We start from the raw sequence: 16,809 nt of genomic DNA, 5'->3' as shown, positions 1-16,809 counted from the left end.
ATGAAAATACATAGGTTTGATCTGATTGGCACATTTCACATATCCTTTGCTTATGAGGCCGAAAGTGGATTACACTGTGAGGTACAGCAGTTGGCAATGCAACCTCATAATAGAAAGGCAATAATCTTACACTCTCGAGGCTGCCAGATATGTATATGTCTATATAGGATCATAGGATAGAGTATCAACACAAATTCTTTATTGAAATATGTAGTACTTAATATTCATACTTAATACTATGATTGTCGATCATGACTAGGCAAGTAAAGACTGGGCTCAAAACATTCTCCCTTGTTCTGTTGAAGAATCTTGTTCCTTTATTATTGCTTGTTGGGGAAAGTGATGGGGAAATTCTGCTGTGGAACTTTGGTATTAAGGCGTGGGTAGGAAAGCCCATTTCACCTCTCAGAGAATAAGTTTCCACCTGCACCAGGAGTGTATATATAGCTCTGGTGATGAGTAGGACCTCACACAGCCACTGAAGCTCTCTTTCTGAAGACAAGACAGCAGCTCATCACATCACTAACCACAGCACCACAGAAGAAGAGATGGCCCAGATCAGAGCCCCTGTTATTGTGCTGCTCGTGCTCCTGGCTGTGGGGCTGTTCACTATGGAGGCTTCTGCAGCTAAACAAGGTCAATATTCTGCTGTGAAAGTTGTGTCTTAGTCTGTCTGTCTGTGTTATTACTGGAACACTGAAATAAACTGTTGGACAATTAGAGTAATATTTAGTCTTCATCAAGATTCCTCTTTAATTGTTTATTTGTTCATTTTTTTACAGCACGTCGTAGAAAAGGCTGCTGTCAAAGCTATACTGGTGGGGAAATACCTTTTGGAGTTATCGTAGGCTATACCCTACAGACCCCGTTTGAAATCTGCAGAATACCTGCCATCATGTGAGTATCTTTGATGTGATTATTTATTTTTGAATTGAGGTTCAGGATTCTTTACATAACTTTAAATAATTTAGCAAGAAAAATACATTATACTGTAATTATAGTTGAATAAAAATATGGGTTAACAATGCAGTAAAAACAGAGTGTTGAATATGGACTTACGGTTTTGTATGTGTCTCTTCCAGTTTCCACACTAAAAAGGGGAAAGATTTGTGTGCAGACCCTTCCCAGAGCTGGGTGATCCAACATGTCAACCGACTGGGGTAAGGATGACTCTCATAAATGACATTACGACTGTTATACTATTTACACTTGAATATTAAAAGGGATTTAGAATAAAGTTGTTTATTATGAATGATACAAACAAAGTTGGTACTCCAGAATTTAGACACAGTGAACGTGTTTTAGATTTTACTACAGATACAACTCTAAATTGGAGATATTGAAATATAAGAGTGGCCTCGACAATTGAAAATAATATGATTTTTTGTGATCTATTTCAGGGACAGGGCGGTTCACATCAGGAAATCCCAGTCCTAATCCGATGATGGGTACTCTGCATACAGAGGAGCAGAACATGTGTATTTAACAGTCAGGAACGGAAAATGAATATATTATTTTATAATGAAACCTATTTTTTATATGTGCAATAAGGATACGATCTCGTTAAAAGAGTATCAGGAAACTAAATGTTTATACTTTTATTCATGAAAACATTTGTAACTTTTTGTCACTGTTACAATTTATATCTATAATAAATGTATTATATTTTACTATAACCTGTTTGTATATGAAATAGGCTTTGTGATTGCAGAGTTTAATGGTTTGATCTCGTTTTATGGGCATCAGAAAGTGCACACGTTGTAAGACTTTTATTCATAAAAGTATTGTATATGATCATATCATTGATCACATCTGTTGCTTTTAACTGTTACTTTAGTATTTTATGTCTATAATAAATATATTTTCTAAAGAATTCTCACTTGTTTTGTGTGTTCATCTTGTGTGGTATGAGTGGTGAATGGAAGATGAACCTAGGACAGCACAATGACAGATACTAACTGATGAAGCAGACTGTCACGACTTCCACCGAAGTCGGCCCCTCTCCTTGTTCGGGCGGCGTTCGGCGGTCGACGTCACCGGCTTACTAGTTGCCACCGATCTATGTTTCCCTGTTCATTTGCTTTTGTCTTTATTATTCACACCTGTTTATGATTCCCTGATTATGTTCATTATTTAACCATCTGGCTTTCCTGTTTGTCTTGTCCGTGATTGTTTCCTGTTTTGTGATTGTTGGAGGTGTTTTCTCCTAACCCTGTATTTGGATGTGGAAGAAGTTTGAGTATGATTTTAGTAAACACGTTATTGTTTACACTCATCCATGTGTCCATTCGCCTGACTCCGACACTTCTTCTAACTAAAGCATTACACAGACAGATAGACAAGATATTGAATAGTAACTGTGGAGGACACTACACCATGAGAGATCACCAGTGGGTGGATGTAGTAACTGTAGAGGAGACTACACCATGAGAGGTCACCAGTGGGTAGATGTAGTAACTGTAGAGGAGACTACACCATGAGAGGTCACCAGTGGGTGGATGTAGTAACTGTAGAGGACACTACACCATGAGAGGTCACCAGTGGGTAGATGTAGTAACTGTAGAGGAGACTACACCATGAGAGGTCACCAGTGGGTGGATGAAGTAACTGTGGAGGACACCACACCATGAGAGGTCACCAGAGGGTGAAATACTCTCACAGTGTTTCTTATAAAAACACTCCTATTCCAAAGGCCTTGTAGAGATGACATACAGTACATTCACTTTGGATGTCTATGGTGTTTAAGCTCCAAGTTGTTCTTTTTGGATTACATTGAAATCTACATAGACCTGGCCTTGATGGTTGTATACAATGTACAATAACTTCTACCTGGCTAACAACAGCAGTTTCATACAACTGTTTCTTCTTGTTCCTTTGCAGGTTTTAGGCAAGAGTTGATGTTGTGACAAATGCATATTCATTCAAAACAATCAGATATATGACTATTTACAAGAGCTGTTCATATTCATCTATAAAGGTAGCAAAACCAAGAGGAGCCAATGACATCAGCACTGAGTCGTCAATCAGTTTTAAATTCCCAAATTCCAAACTGTGTCACAACACACACTGTTGTCTCTACTATCAAAACAGTGAAATTCCAGTTCTGGAAGTTCTCATTCTGCATTTGCCACCACATTTTCTTCTTGTGAGAATTCAATAGTTCAACACATGAACAGTGATACGAAAATCTAAATGTTTCAAATAGATTTACAGCCATAGGGCGGGGTACAGCTAGTATAAATATATTGGTCAATTTACAGCAAGAAAATACATAGTTATTTTCATATTTTCTAAACAGAATATATTTGTTAGGCCTCGTCCATTCGACAATTAAATAGGAATATCAAACATCTGAGCTATGAAAACACCATGTACTCTGCATCTCAGATAGAGATGGAAATCACAATTTACAAACATGAACCAAAACATGTACAACATGTTTAAATAAATAAATAGATTCATCAATTTATGTAAAATATGACTAGTTTGTAAAAGACAAAGCACAAGTATCATATTAAAGCCTATTTAATAGATATAAAGAAGGATTTTCTCTCACAAAACGACCATTCATGTTTTAGCTGGGACCCTTGGGATTGCAAACAGAGGAAGATTTTCAAAAGTAAGAGATTAATTTAATCGCTATTTGTGATTTTGTGAAGCCTGTGCTGGTTGAACAATATGTTGATGTGGGGCGCCGTCCCCAGACAATCGCATGGTATGCTTTCACTGTAAAGCCTATTGTAAATCGGACTACGCAATTAATAATTTAAGCTTTTAAATGATATAAGATACTTGTATGTTCATGAATGTTTAATATTACGATTATTTATTTGAATTGTGCGCACTCCAATTTCACCGGATGTTGTCGCCAGGTGTCCCGCTAGCGTGATGCCTATCCTTAAGAATTAATGGACCAGTTTCACAGACCCAGATTAATTAAGGTGTAGGTTGAACTCTGATTTATTTAACAAGAACTAAAAATGGAATTTCATGTAACACTCAAAATCCCAGATTTAGCCTAACCTTTAACCTGTCTACGCAGGAAGTCCACGGTGGCCCAGCTTGACCCCACCATCAAGCAGAGATGATAAAACATGCAGATCATTTTCACAGAAAGACGTGCCTCCTTTGTGTAATACAGTCCATTTGAAGAGCCAGTAGCAGTGACATTCATTGAGGTGTGAAGTGCTATTATTTCCAGAGATAGTTTTTATATAGTCAACTATTGCTGAAAGATCAACAGCAGTATCAAACAGAATGAACACCCTGTTGACGAACAAGACCCAGTAAATGATGATTTTCTTCACCCAGATGAAGAGAGCTCGCTGGGAAGGGATGATCGGGGGGCAGTTCATTGACCCGGTGTGATGTCGACACCAAAGACTTCAACTTCAACACAACCATAACAGACATGCAGCTAAACATGCTGGTGGAAATGCCCTCTCCCTCTCTCCCTCCGTCTCTCTCTCTCCCTCATCTCTCTGCCTCTCTCTCCTCCTTCCCCTGCCCTCTCTCTCTTTCTCTCTGACTGCTAGGGGTTTGAGGTTGGGGGGGGGGGGGGGGGGGGGGGGGCTGTTCATTGACCCGGTGTGATGTAGATCATGATGTGTTTTCCCACATAAATCAATATGACAGGCCGTTAGATGGGTATTAAAGCTTTTTTATTTCCACATAGATCCATTTTGGGTTCCATGTAGAACACTCTGTGGAAAGGGTCGTACATGGAGCCCAAAAGGGTTCTCCTTGAACCAGGTTCTAAATAGCTTCTAATTTGAAGGAGTTGAACTCAGAGTTGACCAAAGTTACCTCGCGACTCCTCAAACCTGATTCTCAGAACAGGGCTCTGACGGTCCCTATCCTATGTAGTGTAAGTCTCACTCTAGCCACTAGAGGGAAGCAGAACCTGTCAAATTTTTGAAAATCAAACTGTAAAGTCTGAAAGACTATGAGGTTTAAACCCAGTCAGTGGGTGGTTGTATACCTGCTACAATTCTATCCTGAACCCTTAACAACACACACACACTAATATATACACACACACACAGGCACACACAGATCAGGAAGCAGAGAGTTTAGATGAAACGTTAACTAGTCCGGTGATCTTCATCACAGCCCTTACTGAGAGATTTACAGAGCATTATCTTTAAGTTGGTGTGTGTATGTGTGTTTGTGTGTGTGTGTGTGTGTGTGTGTGTTTATGTGTGCCTGCGTGCCATGTCACGAAGCTGGATATTGATCCAACATCTGCCGTGAGCATTCATGCTGCACGTGGACAGCCCAGCGAGTCCAATAACCGTATTTTCATTGATACAGTAATGAAATAGCAATTAATAATATATGGTGGTCAATAAGTTATTATCAGCGTAGGTTTCTTTTGTCATGTTATAATGATAATGATGTCTTAAGTATGATTCAATGAGTTATTTTCTTCCTCTCCGCATGATGAAATCATTTCATTAAAGTAGGATTAGCCTACCCAGCAAACACGACTGCATTGGCCCTGTGTGGGAAAGGTGGGAAATGTGGGCGCAGGCCACACCAATCCCAGCACAGGCTAGCCTACACCAATCCCAACACAGGCTAGTCTGCACCAAGCCCAACACAGTCTAGCCTACACCAAGTCCCGCAAGCTATAGTCTACACCAACCCCAGCACAGGCTAGCCTACACCAAGCCCAACACACTCTAGCCTACACCAAGCCCAACACACTCTAGCCTACACCAAGCGCAGCACACTCTAGCCTACACCAAGTCCAGCACACTCTAGCCTACACCAAGCCCAACACACTCTAGCCTACACCAAGCCCAACACACTCTAGCCTACACCAAGCCCAACACACTCTAGCCTACACCAAGCCCAACACACTCTAGCCTACACCAAGCCCAACACACTCTAGCCTACACCAAGCCCAGCACAGGCTAGCCTACACCAAGCCCAACACACTCTAGCCTACACCAAGCCCAACACACTCTAGCCTACACCAAGCCCAACACACTCTAGCCTACACCAAGCCCAACACACTCTAGCCTACACCAAGCCCAACACACTCTAGCCTACACCAAGCCCAACACACTCTAGCCTACACCAAGCCCAACACACTCTAGTCTACACCAAGCCCAACACACTCTAGCCTACACCAAGCCCAACACACTCTAGCCTACACCAAGCCCAACACACTCTAGCCTACACCAAGCCCAACACACTCTAGCCTACACCAAGCCCAACACACTCTAGCCTACACCAAGCCCAACACACTCTAGCCTACACCAAGCCCAGCACATGCTAGCCTACACCAAGCCCAACACACTCTAGCCTACACCAAGCCCAACACACTCTAGCCTACACCAAGCCCAACACACTCTAGCCTACACCAAGCCCAACACACTCTAGCCTACACCAAGCCCAACACACTCTAGCCTACACCAAGCCCAACACACTCTAGCCTACACCAAGCCCAACACACTCTAGCCTACACCAAGCCCAACACACTCTAGCCTACACCAAGCCCAACACACTCTAGCCTACACCAAGCGCAGCACACTCTAGCCTACACCAAGTCCAGCACACTCTAGCCTACACCAAGCCCAACACACTCTAGCCTACACCAAGCCCAACACACTCTAGCCTACACCAAGCCCAACACACTCTAGCCTACACCAAGCCCAACACACTCTAGCCTACACCAAGCCCAGCACAGGCTAGCCTACACCAAGCCCAACACACTCTAGCCTACACCAAGCCCAACACACTCTAGCCTACACCAAGCCCAACACACTCTAGCCTACACCAAGCCCAACACACTCTAGCCTACACCAAGCCCAACACACTCTAGCCTACACCAAGCAGTGGTCGTCAGTGCGTTTATGATGAGGCAGGACAATTATTTTTTGATGAGGATGGCCTTACTTCTATTACAGCGTGTTGGATGACAGTCATTCATATTCCATTCACCCAGTTCAATGTAACATGGATAGGTTTATGCTACTTCTTGAACCTCAAGTTTCTCTATAGCCACCATGAGGTTGTTACAACCTAGATTATGAATGAAAGTTTACAACACAGGTCGAGAGAAACATTTGGTGACCACAATGAACATGAATATGCCAAACGACAACCAAGGGAGGTGTCACAATGGATGAGCCAAGGTGACAGACAGTGACACATTCAATAGCGCCTTGCACACTCTGGCCTGCATCTAGCTGATCTAATCAAGTCAAATCATATCACATTTTATTAGTCACGTGTGCCGAATGCAACAGGTGTAAACCTTACAGTGAAATGCTTATTTACAAGCCCATAACCAACAATGCAGTTTAAGAAATAGGAATAAGAATAAGAAATAAAAGTAACTAGTAGTTAAAGAGCAGCAGTAATATAACAATAGCAAGACTATATACAGGGGTACCGTTAGAGTCAATGTGCGGGGGCACCGGTGTCGAGGTAATTGAGGTAATATGTACATGTAGGTAGAGTTATTAAAGTGACTATGCATAGATTATAACATAGAGTACCAGCAGTGTAACAGGGGGGGTAAATGCCTCTTGGACCTAGACTTGGCGCTCCGGTACCAGGGATGGAGACCTTTTGGTGTTCTGTGCAGCATTTTGTGTTCTGTGCATTCTTGTGCATACCTATTTTCAGAGGACCTGCACAACACAAACATCACAGATATTAAGACATACGTTAAGACAAGACAACAAGTAAAACTAGGTGGGAAACTCAAGAAAGTAGCTTAAGTATGACATAGCGTGCGTACGGCCCAGTACATCACTGGGGCCAAGCTTCCTGCCATCCAGGACCTCTACACCAGGCGGTGTCAGAGGAAGGCCCTAAAAATGTTCAAAGACCCCAGCCACCCCAGTCATAGACTGTTCTCTCTACTACCACATGGCAAGCAGTACCGGAGTGCAGAGTCTAGGACCAAAAGGCTTCTCAACAGCTTTTACCCCCAAGCCATAAGACTCCTGAACAAGTAATCAAATGGCTACCCGGACTTTTTGCATTGTCTGTCCCCTCCCCCAACCCCTCGTTTACGCTGCTGCTACTCTCTGTTTATCATATATGCATAGTCACTTTAACCATATCTACATGTACATACTACCTCAATTAGCCCGACTAACCGGTGTCTGTATATAGCCTCATTACGGTTATAGCCTCTCTACTGTAAATAGCCTCACTACTGTTATAGCCTCTCTACTGTATATAGCCTTGCTACTGTTATAGCCTCTCTACTGTATATAGCCTCACTACTGTTATAGCCTCTCTACTGTATATAGCCTCGTTACTGTTATAGCCTCACTACTGTTATAGCCTCTCTACTGTTACAGCCTCACTACTCTTATAGCCTCTCTACTGTATACAGACTCTCTACTGTTATAGCCTCGCTACTGTATACAGCCTCTCTACTGTATATAGCCTTGCTACTGTAATAGCCTCTCTACTGTATTAGCCTCTCTACTGTTATAGGCTCACTACTGTTATAGCCTCTCTACTGTATATAGCCTCTCTACTGTTATAGCCTCACTACTGTTATAGCCTCTCTACTGTTATAGCCTCACTACTGTATATATCCTCTCTACTGTTATAGCCTCACTACTGTTATAGCCTCTCTACTGTATACAGCCTCTCTACTGTTATAGCCTCTCTACTGTATATAGCCTCTCTACTGTATATAGCCTCTGCTACTGTTATAGCCTCTCTACTGTATATAGCCTCACTACTTTTATAGCCTCACTACTGTATATATCCTCTCTACTGTATATAGCCTCTCTACTGTTATAGCCTCTCTACTGTATATAGCCTCTCTACTGTTATAGCCTCTCTACTGTATATAGCCTCTCTACTGTTATAGCCTCACTACTGTATATAGCCTCTCTACTGTATATAGCCTCTCTACTGTTATAGCCTCTCTACTGTATATAGCCTCACTACTTTTATAGCCTCACTACTGTATATATCCTCTCTACTGTTATAGCCTCTCTACTGTTATAGCCTCTCTACTGTATATAGCCTTGCTACTGTTATAGCCTCTCTACTGTATTAGCCTCAGTACTGTTATAGCCTCGCTACTGTATTAGCCTCACTACTGTTATAGCCTCTCTACTGTCTATAGCCTTGCTACTGTTATAGCCTCTCTACTGTATATAGCCTCGTTACTGTTATAGCCTCACTACTGTTATAGCCTCTCTACTGTTATAGCCTCACTACTGTTATAGCCTCTCTACTGTTATAGCCTCACTACTGTTATAGCCTCTCTACTGTTGTAGCCTCACTACTGTATATATCCTCTCTACTGTTATAGTCTCACTACTGTTATAGCCTCTCTACTGTATACAGCCTCTCTACTGTTATAGCCTCTCTACTGTATATAGCCTCACTACTGTTATAGCCTCACTACTGTATATATCCTCTCTACTGTTATAGCCTCTCTACTGTTATAGCCTCTCTACTGTATATAGTCTCACTACTGTTATAGCCTCTCTACTGTATATAGCCTCTCTACTGTATATAGCCTCGCTACTGTTATAGCTTCGCTACTGTTATAGCCTCACTACTGTTATAGCCTCTCTACTGTTATAGCCTCACTACTGTTATAGCCTCTCTACGGTTGTAGACTCACTACTGTATATATCCTCTCTACTGTTATAGTCTCACTACTGTTATAGCCTTTCTGCTGTATACAGCCTCTCTACTGTTATAGCCTCTCTACTGTATATAGCCTCACTACTGTTATATTCTCACTACTGTATATATCCTCTCTACTGTTATAGCCTCTCTACTGTATATAGCCTCGCTACTGTTATAGCTTCGCTACATTTATAGTCTCACTACTGTTATAGCCTCTCTACTGTTATAGCCTCACTACTGTTATAGCCTCCCTACATGTATAGCCTCGCTACTGTTACAGCCTCGCTAATGTTATAGCCTCGCTACTGTTTTAGCCTCTCTACTGTATATAGCCTCACTACTGTTATAGCCTCACTACTGTTATAGTCTCACTACTGTTATAGCCTCGCTACTGTTATAGCCTCGCTACTGTTATTATTCACTATCTTTTACTGTTGTTTTTATTTCTTTACTTATCTATTGTTCACCTAATACCTATTTTCTACTTAACAATTGCACAGTTGGTCAGGGCTTGTAAGTAAGCATTTCACTGTAAGGTCTACACCTGTTGTATTCGGTGCACGTGACAAATAAACTTTGATTTGATTTGCTTTGACACTGATGGTAGCGAACAGCACATTAGATGACAGATCCTGTCCTATTTACTAGTTTCACCCAGAGTCATCAGTGCCAACAACAGCAGGAGCAGAGTAGAGAGAGTCACAGCAAGCTTTGCCATCTTGTCAGGTTCAGAGGTCTAGACAGGCAGTGAAGTTCAACAGATACCTGGAACTCTCTCCTCAGAATGAGATACCAAGATGATCTGATCCAATGATCTGGAATTCTAGTTTAAATACTTTCTCAGTTGGAAATATGAAGTCCTTTTCTGGACCGCAGACCCAGCGTGTGAGGAACAAGGTGGAAACTTCAGTCTCAACATGTATTTGGGTCAGGGAAGTTTGACACATAGGTCACATTGTTGGTACCTTGGTAAACTCCCTTCCACTGTGGTCCCGGATTAAGAATTTACGTCAAATATACAATGATGCATGTCAGCAAAATTCTAAGGGAGATGTTATCATTGTATAATAGAGGATTACATAACGTTGGGATTGTGTGACGATGTGATGTAATGTACAAGTAGCCTTAAAAAGAAGTTTGATTGTTCAATTCAAACACATTTAGTCCGTTGTGATTAGAAGGCCTACTGTATGTAGGAGTTATAGTGAATGTTCCTGAGGGGCCTAGTTACAGTTTGGACTTAAATCAGCTTGACTGTCTAGCAATGATCAACAACCAACTTAACAGAGGCTGAAGAATATTTTAAGGAATAATGGACAAATATTCTAAAATCCAGGTGTGCAAAGCTCTTCGGGACCCAGAAAGACTCACCGCTGTAATAGCTGCCAAAAGTGATTCAAATCAAGTCCAAATCAAAATGTATTGTTCACATACACATGGTTAGCAGATGTTATTGCGAGTATAGTGAAATGCTTGTGCTTCTTGTCCCGACAGTGCAGCAATATCTAACAAGTAATATCTAACAATTCCACAACAAATACCTAAAACACACAAATCTAAGTATGGAATGGAATAATAATATATAAATATATAGATGTGTAATGTCAGAGCGGCATAGGCTAAGATTCAATAGATAGTATAGAATACAGTGTATACCTATGAGATGAGTAATGCAAGATATGTAAACATTATTAAAGTGGAATTATTAAAGTGACTAGTGTTACATTTATTAAAAAGGCCAATGATTTCAAGTCTGTATGTATTGACTCAGTGGGTTAAATAGAGTGCCTTCAGAAAGTATTCATACCTCTTGACTTATTCCACATTTTGTTATGTTACAGCCTGATTTCAAAATAGATGAAATAGATTGTTTTCTCACCCATCTACATACAATACCTCATAATGAAAAAGTGAAAACATGTTTTTAGAACTGTTTGCAATTTTCCTGAAAATGAGATACAGAAATATCTCATTTACATAAGTATTCACACCCCTGAGTCAATACATGTTAGAATTACATTTGGCAGTGATTACAGCTGTGACTCTTTCTGGGTAAATTTATAAGAGCTTTGCACACATGGATTGTACAATATTCTTCAAGCTCTCTCACATTAGTTGTTGATCATTGATAGACAGCCATTTTCAAGTCTTGCCATAGATTTTGAATCTGATTGAAGTCAAAATTGTAACAAGGCCACTCAGGAACATTCAATGTCGTCTTGGTAAACATCTCCAGTATATATTTGGCCTTGTGTTTTAAGTTATTGTCCTGCTGGAAGATGAATTTGTCTCCCAGTGTCTGTTGGAAAGCAGACTGAACCAGGTTCTCTTATAACGCTTCGTATTCAAGACATAAAGTACATTTCTTTGAAGCATCTTTTGCAGTTTTACTTTAGTACCTTGTTGCAAACTGGATGCATATTTTGGAAAATTTTTATTCTGTACAGACTTCCTTCTTTTCATTCTGTCATTCAGGTTATGTCACACCTGCTCCCGCTCCCCCTCTCTGGTGCTCGAGGGCGCCAGGCGGCCCATCACTACGCACACCTGTCACCATGGTTACACGCATCAGCACTTATTGGGACTCACCTTGTCAAAGGAATTATTCTATCCCAATGATAATAATTAACAATCAATAATCCTTGACTAATTCCCAAGGTTTGTAAGACAATGGGTTAATAATTAGGCAAGGACTCATCCTTCTGCAAAAGGTTCGTACGGTTTATTCAGAGAACGTTCTGCCCAACATTAACAAAGAAGTTCATTTTATCCTCTCTCTCTGCTTACGCACACACCTCCACACAAACAGTAGGTGAACAGTATCCCTCCCAGGACTTCCCACCACTGTTAATCACTATCCAGGACTGCCTGTTCCTTTCCCCCGAGATTAGGAGAACCTTGAAGGCTACTCCCGGTATCTCACACACACGTCTACAGCTCCCTTAGGTCCACTAACACACACACACACACACACACACACACCTTTCTCTCCCTCTCCAGTCTCTACTAGACTTTATGGGACTAACATTGAGTACATACATTTTTCATTATCCATGCTACATAACTACTAATTATTAATGGCTTATTGATTAATTTACCTTTATTAGATAATTCTCTTATCACACCTGGACTCTATTACCTTTTTGATTGTCTCCCCTATATCTGTCACTTCCTCAGTTTCTTCCCCGTGTCAGCATTGATGTCAGTTTGTTCCCCTTGTCCAGACACTGTCCTTGTTTTGTTTCATGTTCGTTATTTATTAATCCCCCCCCCCCGTACTTGCTTCTCATCTCCCATCGTCTGTCCTCACAGGTTAGTATTGTGGAGTAACTACAATGTAGATTAATCCTCAGTTTTCTCCTTTCACGGCCATTATTCAACTCTGTAACTTTTTTAAGGTCACTATTGGCCTCATGGTGAAATCCCTGAGAGGTTTCCGTCGTCTCCGGAAACTGAGTTAGGAAGGACGCTTTACAAAAATAACAAAACGACCAACAGTTCCGTCAGGTACAACAACTAAACAGAAAATAACCACCCACAAAACCCAAAGGAAAACAGGCTGCCTAAGTATGGCTTCCAATCAGAGACAACGAAAGACACCTGCCTCTGATTGGAAACCATACTCGGCCGAACATGGAAAACGAAACATAGAAAAAGAAAACTAGAACAAATTCCTCTAGAAACAAAAAACCCCAAAACACACATCAACCCCCCTGCCACGCCCTGACCATTCTACTATGGCAAATGACCCTTTTCACTGGTCAGGACGTGACAGATGATTTATTTAGTTGTCACAGAAACACTTTTCCCCATTTGAGTTTAGGGCATCAACACATTCTGTGTTCCTCTGACCTAGAAAATAACCATATTATCAAGACAAGCTACACCTAACAGCCCACGTCCATGCACATCAGTGCACGAGGTCTAAGTCTCACACACACACACACACACACACACACACACACACACACACACACACACACACACACACACACACACACACACACACACACACACACACACACACACACACACACATGACTATTAGATTGATCCGATATGAGATTGAATTCCTCTTGTATTTCTCTGCTGTGTGTATTTACATACCAAACAAAGTCACACCTGAAAGTTCCCCTTCTATGTCGCCATTTGAAATTCCCCTGCTCAACAGGTTAGGGGAGTGTTCCTCTAGTATAGAATGTTGACCATCAGTCAGAGCTGTAGAATTAGGAATTACAACTCAGAGCCCTGGGGTCATTATGTCATCATAGTTGTCATACGTCTAGTAAGAAAAGTAGCACTAGACACCTGATTCCACTAATCATTGGGAGTGTTCCTCTGCCCAGGCGTTGATGATGCATGCTCGATCTTACAATGCCTGGATAGGTATTTTACGTATGAGCTAACCACATGTTCTAATAGCAATCTGGTGCTCGACAGCACAGTCGATGACGTGCCACACAAACATTGGTTGATGCATGCAATGTCTGAGCAGGGTTTTGATGATAAGGTAATTAGTGGAATCAGGTGTGTAGCACTAGGGGCAAAACTAAACCCTTTGGGTCCCCAGCACCAGGATGAAGAAATACTGAGATATAATATAAAACACAAAATCACTTAACATAATCAAAAAATGTATTCCTTAACCCAGGAGACTTCAACAAAGGTACAAGCATTTAGGTAAACATATATTGTTGTGCATTTCAATCAGCTCAGAATAAATGCTGTATATAAATAAACATGTAAAAGTTGTTCAAACAGTCTCCCTCTTGTTCTGTTCAAGAATCTTGTTTCCCTTTTTTGCTCATTGGGGAAAGTGATGGGGAAATTCTGCCGTGGAACTTTGGTTTTAAGGCGTGGGTAGGAAAGCCCATTTCACTCTCTACCTGCACCAGGAATATATATATAGCTCTGGTGATGAGTAGGACCTCACACAGCCACTGAAGCTCTCTTTCTGAAGACAAGACAGCAGCTCATCACATCACTAACTACAGCACCACAGAAGAAGAGATGGCCCAGATCAGAGCCCCTGTAATTGTGCTGCTCGTGCTCCTGGCTGTGGGGCTGTTCACTTCTGAGACTTCTGCAGCTAAAAGAGGTCAATATTGGATGTGAAAGTTTTGTCTTAGTCTGTCTGTCTGTCTGTCTGTCTGTCTGTCTGTCTGTCTGTCTGTCTGTCTGTCTGTCTGTCTGTCTGTCTGTCTGTCTGTCTGTCTGTCTGTCTGTCTGTCTGTCTGTCTGTCTGTCTGTCTGTCTGTCTGTCTGTCTGTCTGTCTGTCTGTCTGTCTGTCTGTCTGTCTGTCTGCCTGCCTGCCTGCCTGCCTGCCTGCCTGCCTGCCTCTGTCTCCTTCTCTCCTTGCTTTTTAGAAAATGTTTTTTAATTCCTATACATGATAACATTTCTTGTCTTTTTGCTCAATAGGTTTTCCTACAGGCTGTTGTACACGTTACTCCCAGGGTAGGATAGACATTGGTCTCATCCGTGGCTTTTCCGTACAGAGAGTGACTGACGAGTGCAACATTGATGCTATCATGTGAGTGACTTTGGAAGGTCTAACAGTAGAACTGTGCTTAATAGGTCTGAGACAAATTGCAAGTAAAATGAAAAGATGAATTGTAGTACATGTATTATTTCATCAATTTAAGTATATCATTAAGTATAAAATAATTGTATAACAGAAGTAATACAATTTGATAGCTTGATATTATTTGTATTGATTTATTTGCAATGTGATATTATAGAGATGTTAGCCTGTAAAGCACTGATGATTGACTGATGTTGTCTCTTCAACATGTTCTCTTCCAGTTTCCACACTGTCAGAGGGAGATTCCCTTGTGTGGATCCCACCAAGGGCTGGGTTATGAAAGCTGTTCACATGCTGAGGTAAGAATTCATTCATATTTATTCAGGAAAAAATGATTTGGTTCCATGGAATTGAATTATACTGACAGTGTGTGTAGGGTTTATCATAAGGATATTAGGTAAAACGATGGTTGTAAGAAATGGATGACATAACTTTATTTCTTCTCTACAGGGAGAGAGCGGAAGGATTGAACAAGAAAAGGTCATAGGAATAGTACTCATCACAAGGGTACACGGGACGAAGAGTTCATGTTGCTACCTTCATTAACGGAGGAGAATGCAAACATGCTGGAACCCTGCTATCTCTAAGTTTATCCAACTACCTGAATTTTATCAGACATTTTTCTGTACTGAAAAGTATAATAAATGAAGAATATAAGCAACCTGGAGCACCTGGACACAGCCCTTAGCCGTGGTATATTGGCCACATATGACAAACCACCGAGGAGCCTTATTGCTATTATAAACTGGTTACTAACATAATTAGAGCAGTAAAAATATTATTTATTGTCATACCGATAGTATACGGTCTGACATACCACAGCTGTCAGCCAATCAGCATTCAGGGCTGGAACCACCCAGTTTATTATGTTATATAACCTATTTCTATATGAAATAATCTCTGTGTTGGCAGAGTTTAATGGTATGATCTTGTTGTATGAGCATCAGAAATCGCACGTTTTAACCCTTTTATTCATAAAGGTCTTGTGTATGATCAGATCATTGATCACATCTGTTACATTTAACAGTTACTGTTCATTTTATATCTATAATAAATAATTTATATTTTACTAAGAATTCTCACTTCTTTTGTGTATTCATCTTGTTCGGTATGAGTGGGGCTCCTGAGTACCGCAGCGGTCTAAGACACTGCATCACTCTACCCCATGAGAGGTCACCAATGGGTAGATGTAGTAACTGTAGAGGTCACTACACCATGAGAGGTCACCAGTGGGTAGATGTAGTAACTGTAGAGGACACTACACCATGAGAGTTCACCAGTGGGTAGATGTAATAACTGTAGAGGACACTACACCATGAGAGATCACCAGTGGGTGGATGTAGTAACTGTGGAGGACACTACACCATGAGAGGTCACCAGTGGGTGGATGTAGTAACTGTGGAGGACACTACACCATGAGAGGTCACCAGTGGGTGGATGTAGTAACTGTGGAGGACACTACACCATGAGAGAGCACCAGTGGGTAGATGTAGTAACTGTAGAGGACACTACACCATGAGAGGTCACCAGTGGGTGGATGTAGTAACTGTAGAGGAGACTACACCATGAGAGGTCACCAGTGGGTGGATGTAGTAAC

General features: G+C 41.3%; 2 protein-coding genes across 2 annotated transcripts; both read left to right on the top strand.

Annotated features, from left to right (window-relative positions):
* The first annotated feature begins 459 nt into the window (after nt 1-459).
* On the top strand, nt 460-1,867 carry LOC106569679 (C-C motif chemokine 20). Its single transcript, XM_014141243.3, has 4 exons — nt 460-636; nt 783-897; nt 1,083-1,160; nt 1,401-1,867. The coding sequence occupies exons 1-4, from the start codon at nt 549-551 to the stop codon at nt 1,435-1,437; spliced, it is 318 nt and encodes a 105-aa protein (XP_013996718.1). The 5' UTR covers nt 460-548; the 3' UTR covers nt 1,438-1,867.
* Nucleotides 1,868-14,481: 12,614 nt separating this feature from the next.
* On the top strand, nt 14,482-16,170 carry LOC123726704 (C-C motif chemokine 20). Its single transcript, XM_045694376.2, has 4 exons — nt 14,482-14,725; nt 15,050-15,161; nt 15,434-15,511; nt 15,663-16,170. The coding sequence occupies exons 1-4, from the start codon at nt 14,638-14,640 to the stop codon at nt 15,697-15,699; spliced, it is 315 nt and encodes a 104-aa protein (XP_045550332.1). The 5' UTR covers nt 14,482-14,637; the 3' UTR covers nt 15,700-16,170.
* The last annotated feature ends 639 nt before the right edge of the window (nt 16,171-16,809 follow it).

Source organism: Salmo salar, chromosome 14 (genome assembly GCF_965601325.2).
Source record: "Salmo salar chromosome 14, fSalSal1, whole genome shotgun sequence".
NCBI classification, from domain to species: domain Eukaryota; kingdom Metazoa; phylum Chordata; class Actinopteri; order Salmoniformes; family Salmonidae; genus Salmo; species Salmo salar.
Note: the sequence above shows the minus strand (reverse complement) of the source record. Positions and strands in the feature narration are given on the sequence as shown.

Excerpts from the sequence above, each read along its gene's own strand:
- LOC123726704 (XM_045694376.2), top strand. The coding sequence starts at position 14,638 with ATGGCCCAGATCAGAGCCCCTGTAATTGTGCTGCTCGTGCTCCTGGCT. Across the intron at positions 14,726-15,049 it reads GACTTCTGCAGCTAAAAGAG|GTTTTCCTACAGGCTGTTGT; the intron begins GTCAATATTGGA and ends TTTGCTCAATAG. Across the intron at positions 15,162-15,433 it reads TGCAACATTGATGCTATCAT|TTTCCACACTGTCAGAGGGA; the intron begins GTGAGTGACTTT and ends GTTCTCTTCCAG.
- LOC106569679 (XM_014141243.3), top strand. The coding sequence starts at position 549 with ATGGCCCAGATCAGAGCCCCTGTTATTGTGCTGCTCGTGCTCCTGGCT. Across the intron at positions 637-782 it reads GGCTTCTGCAGCTAAACAAG|CACGTCGTAGAAAAGGCTGC; the intron begins GTCAATATTCTG and ends ATTTTTTTACAG. Across the intron at positions 1,161-1,400 it reads CAACATGTCAACCGACTGGG|GGACAGGGCGGTTCACATCA; the intron begins GTAAGGATGACT and ends GATCTATTTCAG.